Raw genomic sequence first — 20,129 nt, 5'->3', positions numbered from 1 at the left:
TTGTTAGTTGTCACACGTTTATTGACACTTCTTAGTTAAATGTTGTTGTTTTTTCAAAAGTATGTTTTCAATTAACTTTTTGATAAAGAAGGAACATTTAAAAATCACAACAAAATAACTATCATTAATCTTTTCAGGGACCATGGTCACTCATTCACTCCCAGCTCAAGTAATAGAGTATGTGTTGTGGTAGTTAGTAAAAGGGTAAATTGATATTATAAAAGCAACTATTGATGGCAGTGGACGTCCAATTAATTTCAACTGGGAGGGGCGATTGAGTGAGTGCCATTGCCAATCACAGGCATCAAATCAATCAATCAAATCAAAAACCTTTATTGTCATCATACACAGCTGCGTATAACAAAATTGGTGGTGCTACTCCACAAAGTGCGTTTTCCCAGTAAAAACATAAATAAGTAATATAAAAATATAAAAAGTCACACCCTGGCAAGGTAAATTCTAAAATATTGCACAATCTAAGACACTGGTGTCAAAGTGGCGGCCCAGGGGCCAAATCTGGCCCGCCGAATCATTTTGTGTGGCCCGGGAAAGTAAATCATGAGTGCCGACATTCTGTTTTAGGATCAAATTAAAATGAAGAGTATCGATGTAGATTAAATGTCCTGAGTTTCCCCCTTTTAAATCAATAATTGTAATTTTTTTAATCATTTTTTTTGGTGTTTTTAGTTCAAAAATCATTTTGTAAAATCTAAAAATATATATAAAAAATACTAAAATAAACATTGTTTTAAATCTATAAAAAACTGAAGATTCAGGGCTTTTAATCCAGTTCTTTTAATCAATTTATATTAAAAAAATCTAAATATTATATCTAAAATGGTCCGGCCCACGTGAAATCAAGTTGACGTTAAAGCGGCCCGCGAACCAACCCGAGTATTAAACATTGTTATTGCACAGAAAGGATTGTGTGTCATGCTAATCATGTGGCTCAGAAACCCTAAATTAGAACTCCAAATGAGTTTATCACTTCTATAAATTTGAACTGGAGGCCAATGAATTAATGGAACCCAACGAATTAAGCTATGTGACATCAGAAAACCAAATAAATAAATAAAGCCTTTGGCTACAATCTTACATATTTACATTTCTATGTTCATTAGAATGAATATGAATGTTCATTAATAGGCGTTGTCCCTTATTAAATAAATCAAACTCAAATAAAAATCCCGGAAGAAAATACACATTGACCACACTAATTGGAATTGATTTCGTTTTTTTTTCTTTGTTTCACCATTTTAACTCATTAACTCCCATTGACAACGATAAACGTCCAATACAATTGAAGTCGAGAGGGTGGCAGCGAATGAACATATGTTCATGAAATCGTAAAAGAATTGTAATTTAGAGTTTACATGATTGTATGCCTATGATCGTTAATGGCACTGAAAGAGTTAATAGAACCTTTTTTTCTGCTGACAAGGAGTTTCAACATATCCTACCTATTGTTCTTAACCTTTACTCAATTTAAAATTTCTCAGTTTTGCTTCCGTTTCCTTTTAAAAAACGTGTTTTTAGCGTGTGGGTGTAGCGTGTACGTTGAAGCTGGTGTATGTTTTGCCATGCCTGGCTGCGTCTATAAAAACGGTGCGTCCTTTGTGTGTGTAAAATACAGAAATAGCACTCGTTATTGACACTGCGGCTAAAAATACGATGCGCCGTATAGTCGTGAAAATATGGTACTTTTAATGTGCAACAACACCTTCTGGTGGTCAACTCATGGCAAGTGTGATAAGCAACCCTGTTCCCCCCTCGCTTATTTATGTACGTTTTTCCCCCCTTTGTTTAGCGATGGACTCGCTGGCCGAGGAGTCGAGTGAGCCAAACGGTGTGAGTGAGGCGGACAACGTACTGAAAACGCTGGACCCCATCCTGATCACCATCATCGCCATGTCCGCCCTGGGCGTCCTGGTGGGCGCCGTGTGCGGCGTGGTGCTGTATTGCGCCTGTTCGCACGCGGCCATGGCCGAGCGCAACCTGTCAGCGCTGGAGAACTACAACTTTGAGCTGGTAGACGGCGTCAAGCTGAAGAAAGACAAGATCAACGCGCACGCCAACTACTCAGAGGCGTGAGGGGCGGGGTATCGGACTTAGTGGGCGGGGCGTTTCTTTCTCAGGAGCTGCAGTGATACGGACTGATCTGCAGAGGCACTGTGTACAAACTGTACAGCAAAAAAGATGATGATCTATTTGTTTTGTTGATTTTCTCATGCTGGGGACGAGACCAAGTCACAATTGTATGTGAGTGTGTGCGCGTGTGCTTGTGTGTGTGTTCTAACAGTGCCTTTTTCCTGTCACTATTTCAATTTCTTTTAATTTTTTTTTCTTTCTACTACCACAAGTGTCTCATCCACCGTTCTAAAATACACACACGAGTAGGTTTCAGCAGTCAGGTGAGTCAAAATGTGAAGACAGTGTCCCAGAAACACACATTATCCAAGAAATAAGGTGTATATTTTTCTGTTTGTTTACATTGATGGTCAAATTTTGTGTTGTCGTTACGTGTCTTTGAGTATGAGAGTTTTTTGAAAGCACACACACAGTGTTCTACCATATTGTACATAATTTTAATATATTTCTATGGAAGTTGTTTTTCTACACGGGAAAGTGCAGCAGTATCCTTTTTTATGTTGTCCTACACAAATGCATTCAAGCACATACAAGTTTGTGTGTCTTTTCATGTAAGTGTGCACAACCTGCTTTCGTACAGGGTAACACTGGACCCCCGACAAGGAGGATGCAAGTGTCATCCTCCCATATTCAAAACTTCATGTGGTTACATTTTAAGTTGTTTCACTTTTAAAAAAATATTCCCATGGAAAACGAGGATTTTTTTTAAAAAATCCATAATCTCAAATATCATATCTGATACATAGATTTCAATTTTTAATGTGATAAAATGGATGTTTAACCCCTTCATGCCTGGATTTAGTTAACACACATACAACATCGTAGGATGAAATAAATATATTGAAATAGTATTATGTATTAGTATACAAAAATAAAAAATAGAGAAATTAAATTGATAAAATATGGCTGAAAATTTGAAAATCATGAATACTTTTTTAAAATTATGTGATGGAAAAAATATGGAAAAGTATATTGAACAAAATATTTTAGGAAGAATTTCTAAAATAACTTAAAAAGAAGGACTTTGTGAATAAAGTAGTCCTTTTTATTTCATGTTAAATCATTTTTATTTTTAAGTACCTTTCTATATTTTTATCATTTAATATTTATGCCTTTGTTAAGTCTAGGATTTTCAATTTTTTTTTTGTATTCTTCAATTGAAATATCTTTATTATGTTCATGTATTTGTATGTACTGCTCAATATTTTTATGTATATTTGTTACACATAAATGCAAGAATCGAGGGTGCAATGTGATAAATGCTTACATATCACAGATTTTGTCATGTAAATTAAGACAGTTTGAATTCTTTTTTTAATCAAAATAACACATGGTTTTTGTTATATTCTGTGTGCACTTTGTTTACAATTCATTTACAAATTATTTGAATGGTTTTAGGATGACATCTTTTCCCAAGTATACAAAATAATAAACTCAAACGTATTGGTGGGAGAGAAAGGATGCTGCCGCACTGAATGTGATCAAATAGAAAGGTTGCACTGAAATGTAAAATAGAAAATACAGTCTTATGATGATTTTATGATGTATAAAAACAAGATGGTGTCATGTTGTTTTTTAATTAAAAAGTGATTTCACATATTGAAGAATTTTACACTGAAAAAAATTACTTTCTGGAGGGCAACATGACGACTTGCTGTCAATTGATGTTTTTGTAACATTTTGTCGTTTTGTTTTTCAGAGTTGCTTCTGTCATCTTGTTGTTTTACAATTACAAAAAAAAATGAAAGATGGAAGAGCAGTAGATCAGCCTTAAAAAAGTGTTAATTGTAAAAAAAAATAAAAAATACTCTAGTAAGTTTGTACTTTCCGGTGGACGTCCAGATTCATCTCGTCTATGTTGTTGCAGATTGTTTGGACTTCACATTCCAAACAATAAATGTTTGCATTAAATGTCACGTTGACGTGTTTTTTTTAAGTTAATTAGTTTTGGGGCACTTTAATTGTATATTTCTGCTACACGCAAGATATCACAGTTAAGTGTTTTCATTTAATAATTGGGATTTTTATAATATTAGTCACTTTATTAATTGACTGCCTTTGAAAGCCGTCGGTGCCACTAAAAGATAATACCTTAATGAGGATAAAGCGGTACAGAAAATGAATTAAAATGAATGAATGATGGAGAGGTACATAATTGCTATTCTGTAGCAATATGGCGGCTATTCTAACGCATTCAAGCAGTTGTGCGTTCTGGTAGTTGCTAATTCAGATGTAATCGTTGCATTGACCGCTAGATGTCACCGTTTCATCCGGGTCGGTGGGTGGGTTTGTCACTGAAGAAGAAGGAGAGGTTTGTTTCGTCCAGGCACCTCAGAAAGAAAAAAAACTAAATTGTTCGTTCCCAGGAAAGGGAGCAGCACTGTCCCTGACCAGCCGAGGAAGACTCCTCTTCGCTTGTATCTATAAATATAGATATAAATATATGGTTTTTTATTTTTTATTTTTACCAGAACTCAATATTATAGTGGGGGAACGGTACAAAAACTTCTTAGAAGTTGTCTCACGCAAACCAAGCGACGCCTGGCAATTTTCTAAGCTAGCTTCCGCCCCGCTACTATTCTGTAATTTTTCTTTCTTTCTTGGAAATAAATTAAGACTTTCTGGGGGGATAATAAATGTCATCGTGACTCCACTAGGACTGAGTAACAAAACAAGGTAGGTGTTGATCATTATAAATGATTTTGATACACTCTTCACTTTTAAAGTTCGCTCTGTTACCATCCGTGCACGACAAAAGAAAGAATGTGTGACTTCGGGCGATGTTTTTTAGCTCTGGGTTAACATTTGAAATGTACAAGTAATAATTAATCGAATGGCATTTCGTTTGAAAATGTTAAGTGTTTGTTTTGTTGATTTAATCTGGTCCCCAAAAGAATGTGAAGTTAGAACGGAAAGTAGGCCAATGCGTCGAGCAAACAGTACTTAATTGTTCAAAGAATGTGAATTATTCTAAAAAAAAATAAGTTTCCTCTTTAATCTGATTATCCTTTACTAATTTGCCTTTTTCAAGACTATTAGTTCTAACTTGGTGTCTCACATGGTTTTTTGTGCCATTTTACACTTTTGTTTTGTTGCATGTGGCTGTCGGTTTTCTACTGTAAAAGTATATGACACAGTATTACTCATTATTTTAACATTGTCGACAATTATTTATTTTTGTAATTATGATTTCGAATTTGGGTGGATCGGTGGTTAGTGGTTAGCACGTCGACCTCATAGCTCATGGGTTCTGGGTTCAAATCCAGGTCGGTCCACCTGTGTGGAGCTTGCATGTTTTCCTGTGTGGGTTTTCTCCGGGTACTGCGGTTTCCTCCCACATTCCAAAAACATGCATGGTAGGTGATGTTGAGTCCCAGTTTTAGACCTGAAGAAGAAGTGACACTGATGCTTTTAATGCATAATAGCAGAAAATGTGTAGTTTCTTTTTTCATGATTGGACGTCTATCAGCGTTAATGTCACCGAAAGAGTTAAATTTAAAACTAGGAATCAAAGACAAAAAGGCAGACGACTGCCATCTACAAGATTTTTTTGTAAATTTTAACATGGTTTTATTTTAAATTCAGTTGTGTATTAGTTCATCATTGATTGTCTTTATAGTATGCTTATTACAAATTAATCAAGGGTGTATTTTGAACACTTAAACTGATGTTTTAGTGTTAAAACTTCCATTTCGTCCAAGAATCCCTTAATTTAAAAAAAAATCCTTTTTTTAATTCCTTTTGTCTGACATGGTTGCGACACTGCGTGCTTTGAAAGTTTATGAGAGACCACAATGCGGTTTTGTTTCATTGTGTATATTGTCCAGTTTTCAGTGGTCCACTTGGTTTTGCTTCCAAATGAACGGTTAACCAAAATCTTTTGCTTAGACGGTACCGCAGATGTTGGCTTCTTCTACGACAAGATGAGTCTTGTCAGGAACGCCTGGCTCACTTCCCTCTAAGGAATTGTTGCCTGAGGTTTTGTTTCTTCATCTTGTGTTGTGCTCACTGACTAGCAACCAATAGAAAATAGAATCTATCGAGGTCCACACCAAATGTGAAGGATTTGTCTGGTTAATTGGAGACATGTGAACAGTGAGTCAATGCCACAGTTACTTCTGAAACACTTTTTCCAGAAGCAGCGTACGCAAGTCCGCAGTGTCTTTCTGTTACACAACCAACTCATCCTCGTTCCTCTTCCCCCCAACAGTCACCTTTTAATCGGAATTGACATGTTGATTGATAACTCATGAAGCAATACAGTGAAATCCCCAATGGTCACATTTTTAATTCAACATCAAAGTGAATTATCTTGCCTGTTTTTTTTTAAATCTGGCGTTGGAAAAAAATGATGTCATTGTAGTCCCACTGCATCATGCTAGTTTTTTTTATGTTGAACATCAAGATACTTGGTGTGAATGTCAAAGTGACACAGTCAACTCTTGAGAAGGAAAATCTGCTATTTTTCAGCATCTGTAATATGCTTGTGGTTTGTTTGGTATGTATGAGATCATTATCGTGGAGAGTCCTGGAGGTCTGGGATCTCCATGTGATCTGCTACAGGAATGTCAACTTTACTCAATGGCTATCACGGGTGGCGGAAGATGGCAAATCCATATGAACTGGGAGTGTTTATATAAAAAAACAGTTGAACCGAGAGAGCGCTGACACTAAATACTATTTGTATTTCAGTGCCATGGACAACAACATATGTCAATAACAGACCGTTTTTTTTTTTTTTTTTAATTTTGGGCTCTATCTAGCTGATTGATAGACCTGTGAGCCAACTTCGACGGGCCTCGAAACAACTGATAACGACTGTTTGTAGTCTGGAATGACAAATTGTAGCTGGTAAAGGGTGCGGTTTTAATGTGGAGATTGATTGTGTAGTCAGCAGTGTTTGTTTGGGTGGGAGGGGTCCTAATGGATTGAAAGTGGACTAGTAGATGGGCCTGCAGGTGGGGGTGTGCTGTCTGTCTGACCGGCTGGCAAAGCGTGAAGGGGGATGGGTGCATAAATGGTTTGCAGTGTGTCGCAACTCCCCAAAGTTAACAATCTAAAAACCATGTACTTCTTCTATATCGTATTATATTTTTTTTTGTAAATGAGGAAGCTACACAAACCACAACAGGCATTGTGGGAAACAACCAAATGCACCAGTTTATTGTTCAATGTTTGTTGATATTTTTGATACCCAAACATGTCATGTTTAGATTGCTTGGTTCAAAATCTAAACAGCAGCAGATGTGCTTTGTTAAACAGGACAGCCACTTTTCTCTTATTAATTTACCATATTTGAATTAAAAAAAGAAAAAATTAAATGTGAGTCATGTAAGCGTCTACTTTATCAGACGTTCTGTGTCAGGAGCGAGTTAATCAACAATCGTAACAGGAATTGGCTGACAAAGACAAGGTAGTGTAAAAACATAAAAGCTCAATGAGTCACTTGTGTGGTAGAGTGAACTTATTTCATTCACACTATAACAATGTTAGTTATTAACTTAATGATAAGTCTTTTCAAAATTAACTGTGTTAAATAAAATACATTCTGTGATATATCGGAGTATCATGTTGTGCAAATCTCATCAATTCAAAATCCCTCTGAAACGATCCTTACACGTGTGGTTTTGGTGGAGATAAAAAATAGAGTGGCTGCAATTCCACTCCTCCACACTAGTTGGCAGCACGTCATAGCCTTGCCTTGCAATCTGTCGAGATAATTGCACAAAGGAGTGTGCTGAAAGCTGAGCATGTTGACCAACTTGTGTTTCTTCAATAGAATTTAAAGCCAAAAGACAACATAAAATTTAGATGCCCTTAGAAAACAGTGTTCTACATCTGTATTATTGTACCTAAAAGATTTTTTTTTGTCTTTAGGCGTTTTTTTTTTAAATTTTATTATTACTGTTTGTTATTGAGTGCAATATACATATTCTCTTTTCATTTTTAGTAAAGACACACCCCGGTTTCACGGGTGATTTAAAAAAAAATAGACCCATTTTAGTATTAAAGGTGATGTTGTTTGGGTGCTTGGCCAAAAATTATAATTGAATAACCTTTCGTAGCTTTGTATTTTAGCACCCAAAAAAAGTGTGTTCATGTTGTCTGTGTGAAAATTGTTCTCTAACATGAGTAATTCGGTAAATCTGGAGGTCACATCAGCAGTGAGTGCGCTGTGCAAATATGAGGTGTGAATTCAACATTGAGTAGGATGTGAATCATCATCCAGCCTTCGGTTTCCTGTTTTAACTCACAGCTGTTAGTATCGCACTCCACAGGGAAGGGGCCCATTTTGTTTGTCCCACTAGGATGGCTGAGATTCAGTCTGACCATATATGGACTTTAGGCACCTTGACTTTTTTTCTTCCTGTGATCTGTTGTTCATTGTTTCCTTTGTGACTGATGCAAGTACTTAAGACCTATGTCTGACAATAAATATTATTATTATTTTGGATCACCATCATCATGGTGGTGTGGATGAGCTGGCAGATGATGCATTCCAGGGTCCTACTTCCTCCTTTTTTGGATAAGTTGCTTCTCTACTGTTTATTGGATCGGATTGGATAACTTTATTTATCCCCTATTCGGGAAATTCCGTTGTCACCGTAGCAAGAAGGTGAGGATGCAGAAATAGGAAAGGCATTTTAGACATAAATAGATGGGTAATAAGTAAGTTAATAAATAAATACATGAATAAATATATAAATAAATAAGTGTGTTGCTGATATATATATATATATATATATATATATACACACATATATATATATATATATATATATACATATACGTATATACATATACACTTACACACACGCATACACATATATATATAAATATATATATGTACATATACGTATAGACATATACACTTACACATACGCATACACATACGTACATACACATATATTAAAAAAATAGATATAGATATATAAGCACATATATACATACATACACATAGATGTACATGCATGCATACGGTAGGTCTTAACACTCAGCCATTTGTTTTGTTAAAGAGCCTGACACCTGAGGCTAATGGAGGCTTAATAGAGGCTAATGAGGTCGTGTTACATCATTTATGTAACTACTTCTACAACAATTTGGACAATACTTTTGTCCATTACATACTTTGTTGTATCATGCCTGTGGTGTTTATTCAATACTTTAGTCCATACTAAATGTAAAACATTGATCTTTATCTTAAATAACTCATTTTTGTTGTGTCCAGATGGATCTGCGATTAATTGTGCTAGCGTCGTCGTTAGCGCTCCTGAGCTTCATTCGAGGACAACAAGGTGAGTTTTCAGAGGCAACTGGTGGCACTTTAATGTACTAATAACATCTTGTATTGTAGCGCCAGGTTTTGCATAGATGAAATGCTTTTTTAATTCTAACTCGGTTGGTTGTTCAACCATGTTTATTGATACAATAATGTTTTGCACAAGTGTAATACTTTTTGGGCAGTGGTTTAGCAATACTTATTCACAGCTGTTTTTTTACCATGAGGTTTTTTTCTCCGCCCCCAGAGGGAAGTGAATGTATCAAGGCCAACGCTCAGTCGTGTGGTCAGTGCATCCAAGTGGCGGAGTCTTGCGGATGGTGCACAGATGAGGTGAGTTGCCTGATGGAAGAAATTGCTTTAGAATGCTAATATGTCATCATCCGAACTAGAAATACGGCTTTGGTCCTAAAACCACAAAGCAAGGGTACAATACTGTAGCAGCCTTAGACTTTTTTTTTCTACAAGAAAACCTCATTAAAGGGACACACAAACACGTTTTACGTGTGGGTCCTCAAGGATTTAAGCTTGTCTAGTAAATATCATTTCATTTTTCTTATGTGTAGGAATGGATAAAAATGGAAATGAGGCCGAAAATTTATTGCTCGCCATTTCATATTTTGGCTTATTGCTGGATGCAATATATAAAATGGCTACTCATTGTTTTGGGGGGGAAATTACGTCTCATTAACATTTATCCATGCTCTCTTTCGCTCCTTCTTTAAGTTAAGTAGATGCTGGATGCAGGTTTACGCACATACACACATAGTGTGGACAATATGATTATAGATTATGACATATTTTGTTATCGACCTGGTCCACGTGACTGTATTGCCTATACAGATATGATACAGATTCCTTGTTCATTTTAAGGTATACAGCTCATCAGATTGCTCAATACATTTTTTCATGACTGTCAAGTGTTAATTTAATTTTAAAATTTTAAAGTGTAATAAAGCACGGGAAAAAAATTTAAGGATACTATCGTTTCATTGGTTGACTAAATTAAACTTCAGTGTATTCTGTCACTCGTTATAGTCATTACAGGCTGCAAGCTGTACATCCTCGTACATGTTCCTTCTTGTCTGTCCGAGCAAGGCAAATTCCAGCAGCTTGATACATCAAATTATGTCAACAATTTCATATTGGGAAAATAAGCACAATAGAGCGTAAACCTGCACCATGGCCCAGCAGTGTTACACTGGATTTGAACTGCAATATAAAGCAATAGTTTAATATTAGACAAGTAATATCTTGAGCTCAGGGTGGGTAAAATCTAAGATTGTCAGAAAATTTTTATTTTCTAGGAGAGCGTCGTGTAATACGCGTCCTCTGGTTGCCTGGAAGATGTCACACCGTTTTGTTGCTTCATAAATAATTGGTTTCTAGAGTTCATTTGCACTTAAGTGATCACATATGGTCATTACGGTTCAAAAATAATCAAAAGGTTAAACACGTCCCTATTTATGTTATGATCCTTTATGGTTGGTTAAAACAATGCCATGTTTTGTCGGTCGGTAGAACTTCCTCACAGTGGGTGAGTCCAAGTCCGCTCGCTGTGACGATTTGGAGTCCCTGAAGGCCAGGAAGTGCAACGTGGCCAAAATCGAGAACCCTCGCGGCAGTATCGTGATCAACAAGAACAAACCCGTCACCAACCGCAAGAAGGACGAGACAGACAAACCCAAACCCGAGCAAATCACGCAAATCCAGCCTCAAAAGCTCACTCTTACCCTGCGATCCGGTACATTCACTTTTGCAATAATATATTAAAAAGGCATTTCCTGTATACTGACTTTTTGGAGAAATGGGTGTGCAGGCGAGCCGCAGACTTTTGATTTGAAGTTCAAGCGAGCTGAGGACTATCCCATCGACCTCTACTACTTGATGGACCTTTCATACTCCATGAAGGATGATCTGGACAACGTTAAGAACCTCGGCACAGACCTCATGACTGAAATGCAGACCATCACATCAGACTTCAGGATTGGTGAGACTGTCACATTTTCATACAACTACGGTTTTTGGAAGTCGGTTGTGTGTTTTTGGACCGTAGGCATATTTGCCATAACTTAGTTGTGGAGCTGTCTACTGGGGGTGAAAGAAGACCCTCTAGTTTGGTGTTTGGTGGAATTCCGGGACCCTTTGTCCTTTGGTGTACAGTGGTGAACAGACACTTAATTTTAACCCTTTAGTTGCAGCCACTAAAGGTACAATGAACTTTAAAGTAAAGGCTGAAGCACTTATAATATGGTTAGTTATATGTACCAAAAATGGAATTATTAATGTACAAACAAGTTTTAGTTCCAGATACAGCAATGACCAAACACTCGTGGGCTTTCATGTGGAACAGTTGCTTTAGTTCCTTGAAATAATAACAGATAAAAATGTAAATTAATAAAATATTTGGCCGAGAATGTGCCCTTTGTTTAAAGATGGAGAAATATTCCGATGTTGTAAGGGAAATGGATCTGTGTATAGGAATTGCAGCCTCTTGAGCTATAAGTACCAGGAATTTTGTGGAGGAAGTTTGGCCTTGTTCAGACTGGCACTCAAAATCCAAATTTTAGCACATCCAGATTAAAACTGGAAGATTTTTGTGTTCTGAAGAGTCACAAAGCACATAAATCTGATGTCTGCGAGACAGATTGATACCAGATTTATAAGTGGTAGTTTCATATCTGATATGGACACCAAGTTTCTCTATCCAGAAATGCACCCTAAGTTCAATAGTAAGTTGTGTTAGCTACAAAGTATAAGTTCAGTTCAGATAATTGTATTTATCTCCAAGGGACAATTTAATTAGCAGTGAGCAAGGACAGGACATTTACCTCATTTATTCAACAGTACATTAGATAACTTTAGGACACAACTTTCCTTTTGCTTGCAGTAAATGTTGTCTTCTTCTCCAGGGTTTGGCTCATTCGTGGAGAAGACAGTGATGCCATACATTAGCACCACTCCTGCACGCTACAAGAACCCATGTACTGGGAACCAGAACTGCACCAGCCCCTTCAGCTACAAGAATGTCTTGAAGCTGACCAACAAGGGCGATCAGTTCAACCGTCTGGTCAGCCAGCAGCAGATCTCAGGAAACCTGGATTCTCCCGAGGGTGGCTTCGACGCCATCATGCAGGTGGCCGTGTGCGAGGAGCAGATCGGCTGGAGGAACGTCACTCGTCTCCTCGTCTTCTCCACTGACGCAGGATTCCACTTTGCTGGCGATGGAAAACTGGGCGGTATTGTGCTCCCTAATGATGGCAAATGTCACCTGGAGAACAACATGTACACCATGAGTCATTACTACGTAAGACATAACACAATTTAATTCACCATACAAAAATGGCAACTTAAAATCTGTGCTTTCGCGTGTATGACTTCTCTACTTTGAGTAATGATGCTGTTGTGGCACAGGTAAGCCAATTAAGTCAGCCAACTCTTACTAGCTGACATCCACATTGGGCCACACCCTGTCTTTTAAACCCAAACAGCCAAAGGTCACTGGGACCTAAGTCAAATATGAACATAGTGACACCAACTGGACAAAAATATTATTTAAACCCTCGTTTAAAAAAAATGATGGGTTTAATGAACTGCACTGTGAGTGTAAAGGGTTGTGATGTCAGCTACCTGGTGTGGGGTGTGGCTTAAAGATGGAGTGTAGCTGCTGAGCATGGCTTGTATGATGGTTGCAAAATGTGAGAATGGCAAGCATTCAGACACTTCTTTGTTAAATATATATGCGATACCTCTTTTGATGTTTCGTAACTTGGACAAATCATTGTACATTGCAACAAACATTCGCATATCACAGTGTTTTGTAACCTGAAAAATTTGTGTGATGAAGCATTTGTAAGTAGAGGTACCACTGTATTGTTAAATAATGGAAAATCTGATTTTATTGGATTTTGGTACTTGAAATATATCCGATGCCCCTTCAGTATTGGGCTCTTAGCAACCTCAGTTCTTGAAAAGAATTGGGCCTTTTCCACCAATTGCTTTCTGTAAGTCTATGATTGTGCTTTTGTGAGCTTAGCCTAACCTGTACACTAATATTGTTTATTTATATTTTAGGACTATCCCTCCATCGCACATTTAGTGCAAAAATTGAGCGACCACAACATTCAGACCATCTTTGCCGTCACAGAAGAATTCCAACCCGTTTACAAGGTACCAATGAGCAACATTTTGGGCAGTAGGTCACGTTTATGCTCGCTTAATTCTGGCAATTTACGCTATTGCCTTTGTATTGTAGGAGCTGAAAAATCTGATTCCCAAATCGGCCGTGGGCACCCTGTCGTCAAATTCCAGCAATGTCATCAAACTGATCATCGACGCCTACAATGTGTGTGCAAAGCTCAACTTTCCATTCACACCAGTCTTCATTCCTATTGCATTTCTAAGTTGTTGTGTTCCTTTTCTAGTCTTTGTCATCCGAGGTCATCCTAGAAAATGGACGGCTTCCAGAAGGAGTTTCCATCACCTACAAATCAATCTGTAAAAATGGCGTGGAGGGGACTGGCGAGAACGGGAGGAAGTGCTCCAACATTTCCATTGGTGATGAGGTATGTGTAATATCATGCCGTATTTTTCATACATATGCATCTGGACACTGTGTAACATCGTCCTCGTGTTTCTCAGGTGACCTTCAAGATTTCCATCGAGTCCCAGAAGTGCCCGTCGCACGGCAAGCAGGAAAGCATCAAAATCAAACCACTCGGCTTTACCGAAGAGGTGGAGGTGGTCCTCAACTTTATCTGCGACTGTCAATGCTCGGCCCAGGGGGAGCCAAACAGCAACAAATGCGACAACGGTCACGGCAACTTTGAGTGCGGTGCCTGCAAGTGAGTGACGCCTCGGTAGTATTTTTTGGGGACTGCGTTGACTCGTTGACGGCAATAGACGTCCAATCCAATTGAACTTAAAGAGTTGGCAGAAAATGAATAAATCTTCATCGATATGTTCACAGAAGATAAAAGGAGCCTAATAATAGGATAAATATCATCAACAGTGTCACTAAAAGAGTCTTTATTCCTTAAAATGCGAGTAATGACTTGCGATACTGTCGTGGGATGCTGAAGTACTCAGACTTCTGATTCCTGTAAGACCTTATTTAATCAGATTTCAAAAATATTTTCCCTTTAGGTGCAATGATGGTCGCATTGGACTTCTTTGCGAGTGCAGCACCGATGAGGTCCGTACGGAGGATCTGGATGCAAATTGTCGCAAGGACAACGGCACTGACATCTGCAGCAACAACGGGGACTGCGTGTGCGGAACGTGTGAGTGCAAAAAGAGGGAAAATCCCTCTGAGATCTACAGTGGAAAATACTGCGAATGCGACAACTTCAATTGTGACCGCTCCAACAACAAGCTCTGTGGAGGTAAATATATGCTGGGTCCGGTTATTCTTCCTTTTTTAAAATATAATTCAGCTCAAGTAAAAAAATTCTGGCAACCCTAAGCAGAAGTACAACTGTGTGTGTAAGTTGATGTTGAATAGATTTCATGTATGTGTTTTTTAGGCCACGGTCGTTGCGAGTGTCGCGTGTGCGTGTGCGACGACAACTACACAGGCAGCGCATGCGACTGCTCACTGGACACGTCCACCTGCCTGGCCAAGAATGGACAGATCTGCAACGGGCGAGGAACTTGTGAATGTGGCGTCTGCAAGTGTACCAACCCAAAGTTCCAGGGACCAACCTGCGAGATATGTCCCACCTGCCCTGGCGTTTGTGCGGAACACAAGTCAGTATAAGTCAAGCAATTCAAATTTTGCTTTAAAGTGGAGAAATAGCACACTGGTGTGGGGTTGTGTATAGGTTGCAAAATGGTTTGACTTTGAAGGGGAAGTATTCAAATAAGAATTTAGTGAGATTCTGAGTTCATTAATTCTATTTAGTTAATTATTTATTTCATTATTGGACAGCTCTTTTTAGGAGTTTTTGATGCAATTTTTTTTTTAAAGTTGACAATCATAAATGTAATTGCCAGAACTAAAAATTTAGCATTTCCTTGAAAAGGACTTATCCAAGAATAGAGATGACTTTTAGTTCTACCTTTTGTTATATTTTTTTCATCCCTTCATAGGCCAAGTGATTTTTTTTTGTCATTTAATATAAAAATTAACAAAACCTGAATACCTGTTCATGGACATCACATTTTGGGTCACTTATTTAACATTTGATTACAATTATAATTAAGACCTGGCGTCCACATATAATAGTTTTTATTTATTATCATTTTTTTATTTAAATAAATGAATTAAAAAATAATTAAATGGTAGTTAAAACACACGTAAAGAAATGAAGGGCACTCTGGTTATGGGCCCAATAACACTCTGGTTAATTGATTTTCTTTTTATATTTCATAGTATTTAACTCGATGCTTTCCATTATCAACGATAGACGTTGAATTCATTCCCACTGTGAGGACTGGTTGTGAATGGTCATGCTTCAGTGCCATTGACAGCACAAGATATCCAATCCATCTTGACTGGGTGGGTCAGCAGGAACCATGCCAGTCAAAATGAATTGGACACAATTCAAGTATTTCTTCATTTCATTCATATCAGATTGTTGATTTGTTGAGAATAATCAGAACTATTTTCTCAAAATATACTGTTTTTACCCTAGTATGAATGTCTGCTATCTCCAAAAGGTTTTCTTAGTGTGTTTTTTTTGGGTGGGGACTTAGGGAGTGCGTCCAGTGCCAAGCGTTCCAGGCGGGCGAGAAGAAGGATACGTGCATGCGTGACTGCAGTGACTTCGTGCTGATCAAAGTAAAGGACCGTGAGAAGCTTCCTCAGCCCACCGACCAGAGCTTCCCTCTCACGCATTGCAAGGAGAGAGACGCCAACGACTGCTGGTTCTACTACACCTTTGCCATCCGCAATGACACCAAAGAAGTCTACGTCGTCGAGACACTGGGTACGAAATGAGATGCACCCAAAAGATACATACAGTCGTACTTCTACTTACGAAATTAATTGATTCCAGAACTTTTTTCGTAACTTGAAAATTTTGTAAGTAAAGGTGTACTTTATATGTAAATTCTCTAATTTGTTTCACAGTGCTCACACAACTACCAACTAAACCCTTTAAAATTGGTCAAGGTGTCCCAATTTTGTATAAAGGATGTGATGAAACACAAAAATGATAGGAAATTATTTCTTAACACACGTGTCAAAGTGGCGGCCTGGGGGCCAAATCTGGCCCGCCGCATCATTTTGTGTGGCCCGGAAAAGTAAATCATGAGTGCTAACTTTCAGTTTTATGATCAAATTAAAATGAAGAGTATAGATGTATATTAAATGTCCTGATTTTCCCCCTTTTAAATCAATAATTGTAATTTTTGAATCCATTTTTTGTGTTTTTAGTTCAAAAATCATTTTGTAAAATCTAAAAATATATTAAAAAGCTAAAATACACATTGTTTTAGATCTATACAAAATGAATATTCAGGGCTTTTAATACATTTATAAAAAAAATCTAAATATTATATCTAAAATGGTCCGGCCCACATGAAATCGAATTGACGTCAAGGCGGCCCGCGGACCAACCCGAGTCTGACACCCCTGTCTTAACATCCTAAATTAAATAAAACTAATTTTGCGGTTTTAAATGCTTTTGCTCGTTTTACTTTATGTATAAGGAATTTTATGATGCTATTTTTGTGAAGTGCTGCTGTTATTAGCATTCCTCTGTAGCGACATCATAGAAGAAATGACAACGAAAGGCACCTTCTTTCTTTCCATGTTTGTCGAGGTGTCTCTGGTTGACTTTTTGTTTGATTTTTGTTCCAGAATGTCCGACGGGTCCCGACATCATCCCCATTGTGGCGGGGGTGGTCGCCGGCATCGTATTGATTGGTCTGGCTCTTCTGCTCATCCTCAAACTTCTCATGATCATCCACGACCGCCGCGAGTTCGCCAAGTTTGAGAAAGAGAAGATGAATGCCAAGTGGGACACGGTCAGTCAGTCGCTCGCCTTCTCAAACATAACTAGGACAATTGGTACCTTTTATTTGTAAAGAAGTATTCATTTGGTGCATCATTAAGGAAAGTGCAACAACAAAGGACCAAAATGGTTGAAGGGCTGTATTTAAGAAGAGAATTCATATTTCTAAATTTGAGAAACTTTTTTACTCATTCCCAGACGTTTACATACTGTTTTGAAAAGAAGGGGTTCCTCACTGTGGTAAAATTGGCTTTGTCCCAACATTTTGGGGATTTATGATACCATGGAATTTTACATCGATATATTTTTTCATAGAAATTATACATTTTCTAAGGCTACATTTCTGACTAAAATATTGAAAGTTGTAGCTTCCACATCATTGCATTCAGTTTTTTTTCACATTTCAAGTTCAAATTTTTGGAATCCAGTTTGTACAGTTTTTTTTGCAATGCAATCAAATCTAAACCGTAATATGGCAGTGACTGACTGCATTAATTTTTATACCAAGATTTATACTCATTTATTCTTATTGAAAACATTTTACATTGACATCCACAAAAAAAAGAATCAAACTAACATTATACATGTGTATGACAGTAATTGTGCATTTTAGTGAATTGTTAGTAAATACTTAATTTATCCTCCTTCTACAGGGTGAGAATCCCATCTACAAAAGTGCCGTTACCACGGTGGTTAATCCAAAGTATGAAGGTAAATAATGGAGCGTCTTCGTCTCTCCCGAGGAAACACTGTATGGAGAAAAAAAAATGGATTTTTGTGGGGGCCTATGGGTTTTATTGCTTTGTCAAGCTAATATTTTGTCCCACTATTGCTCACTTTACACTATGTTTTGTGTACCATGTGTACAGTCTTGTTTGTAAAAAAAAAAAAAGTGAGCTTTTTATTTTGTATTGTTTTCATCCAAATGTGCGGTACTGATCCTGATTTAGTTTTTTTTTTTTACATGATACTTGGTAGCCTTAACTCTGCCTTTTTCCTTTTTTTTTTTAAATCAGACCAAGCCATGTGTATTTTTACAGAATGATAGGGGACGAAAGGTTTTAAAAACAGGTGAAAATTGGCATGTATTGTGTACAGTATGTTGTTCCTTATGGAGGTAATGAATTATTTCCAGTGTGTTTGGGTTCTTTGTAAAAAGCCATATGCATTGAACAGGTAGGTTTGGTGCTACATTGATTGATTGATGAAAACAATCATTTTAAACATTAAATTCATCAGTCAGTCAGTGTACATTACTTGTTATTAAATGTTTTCTTTCTAAATCCAGCTCAGGTGCAGAACATTGCCAAATATACACATAACAAGCGTCTTTTTAATGTAATTCCTCGTGTATAATTTGCAAATTTCTTTTTTGTCTTAAAATGGGGCCAAGAAAAATGAAGAAAATATATCATAGTGTGTAGTGGTTTCACAGTAACTAGGGCTTTTGAAAAGTGTTACTTTTATTCCATTTTAAAATGTAATATCTACCTACTTGCAGAGTTAAAAAAAATTCACGTGAAAACATTTTCGCTAGTTACTGTGATTCGGACCATCGGTGAGTGTAGCATTTCTTTGGAATTCTTAAAAAAAATATGTTTTTTTTAATCAAATCACATCTGTGGAGATCATTTTTACAATGGCTCCCAAGTAAATCAGGGCATCGAATACATAGGTACAAAAAAAATGCTTCGCAAGGGTGATTTTAGTGGGATGTACTAAACACGAGTGTTGTACTTAGGAAAACATGAGGGTAATTTTATCAAATGAAAGCAGGAAGTGGATTGTGAAAATAATGGCATGGAAATGTTTGTTTTTGAAAAACGTCTGTTCAGTTAATAATCATAATCATATGATTCCACTTGTTTTAAGTGCCTTTATTGTAATATCTTTTTTAACAACACAAAATGGCATCCATAATTGCATTTGTGTATTTCCAATATTATTTATTGAATAAAAAATTGAAATGTACCATTTAAAAAATGTCCCCCATCCTTTTGTGTTTTATTCATATCTAGGATCATTATTGTTAAAATGGGTGTGATTTAAAAACAATATAAATTTTAAATCCTATGAAATGAAATCAATGATATGCCAAAAAAGGTGATATAGTTGATCATAGTTGTTGGATTACACAAATGCTACTGTTCATTCATTTTCTTATTTTTTTTTCTTTGCTTATCCTCGTAAGGGGGGGTGCTGGAGCTAATCCCGGCCAACTATGGGCACCAGGTGGGGGACACCCTAAATTGGTGGACAGCTAATCGCAAGGCATGATGAGATAGACAACCATTCATACTGACGCTCAAACCTAGGGCCTACCATGCCTGAGTTTGAGATGTGGGAAGTAATCGGAGTACCGGGACAAAACCCACGCAAGCCGGCAGAACATGCAAACTCCACACAGGAATGTTGGAACATACCTAGGATTGAACCCTCGGTCTCAGAACTGTGATGCTGACGTGCTAACCCCTCGGGCTGCCTGCTACTGTAATTAAAATGTTTTTGTATCACATTTCCTTTTTAAATAAAATATAAAGTGTTGTATTTTTTTTTCTCTTAAGGAAGGACATTTCAAAATCACTTGGGGTTGGGGGCTCAAATTATTTGTAATTTGCTTGTGTGTAATATTTTGGAAAAATACTGCTAGATTTGTAACATGACAAATGAATTGATAAAATAATCACTATATACTGTTTGGTTTTGAACAGACATTAAAAAAAACGTGGAACCATTCAATGTGC

General features: G+C 37.3%; 2 protein-coding genes across 4 annotated transcripts in view; both read left to right on the top strand.

Moving 5' to 3' along the window:
- Window positions 1-2,887, top strand: part of LOC144085676 (neuropilin-1a-like) — a 49,915-nt gene extending 47,028 nt beyond the window's left edge. For all 3 annotated transcript variants that reach the window (XM_077615194.1, XM_077615195.1, XM_077615196.1), the window contains exon 18: window positions 1,808-2,887. In XM_077615194.1, the coding sequence (XP_077471320.1) occupies window positions 1,808-2,091 (284 nt within the window). In that variant the 3' untranslated portion in view covers window positions 2,092-2,887. The remainder of the gene's footprint in view (window positions 1-1,807) is intronic.
- A 1,780-nt stretch (window positions 2,888-4,667) lies between these two features.
- Window positions 4,668-19,932, top strand: LOC144085831 (integrin beta-1-like). The gene is made up of 15 exons (XM_077615488.1): window positions 4,668-4,824; window positions 9,377-9,443; window positions 9,675-9,760; window positions 10,949-11,171; window positions 11,247-11,417; window positions 12,340-12,734; window positions 13,502-13,597; window positions 13,683-13,772; window positions 13,852-13,992; window positions 14,069-14,271; window positions 14,573-14,811; window positions 14,953-15,175; window positions 16,124-16,356; window positions 17,232-17,398; window positions 18,039-19,932. The coding sequence occupies exons 2-15, from the start codon at window positions 9,377-9,379 to the stop codon at window positions 18,102-18,104; spliced, it is 2,400 nt and encodes a 799-aa protein (XP_077471614.1). The 5' UTR covers window positions 4,668-4,824; the 3' UTR covers window positions 18,105-19,932.
- Window positions 19,933-20,129: the final 197 nt, after the last annotated feature.

The sequence above is a fragment of the Stigmatopora argus genome, chromosome 12 (genome assembly GCF_051989625.1).
Source record: "Stigmatopora argus isolate UIUO_Sarg chromosome 12, RoL_Sarg_1.0, whole genome shotgun sequence".
Lineage (NCBI taxonomy): Eukaryota > Metazoa > Chordata > Actinopteri > Syngnathiformes > Syngnathidae > Stigmatopora > Stigmatopora argus.
This window is presented reverse-complemented; position numbering and strand designations above follow the sequence as displayed.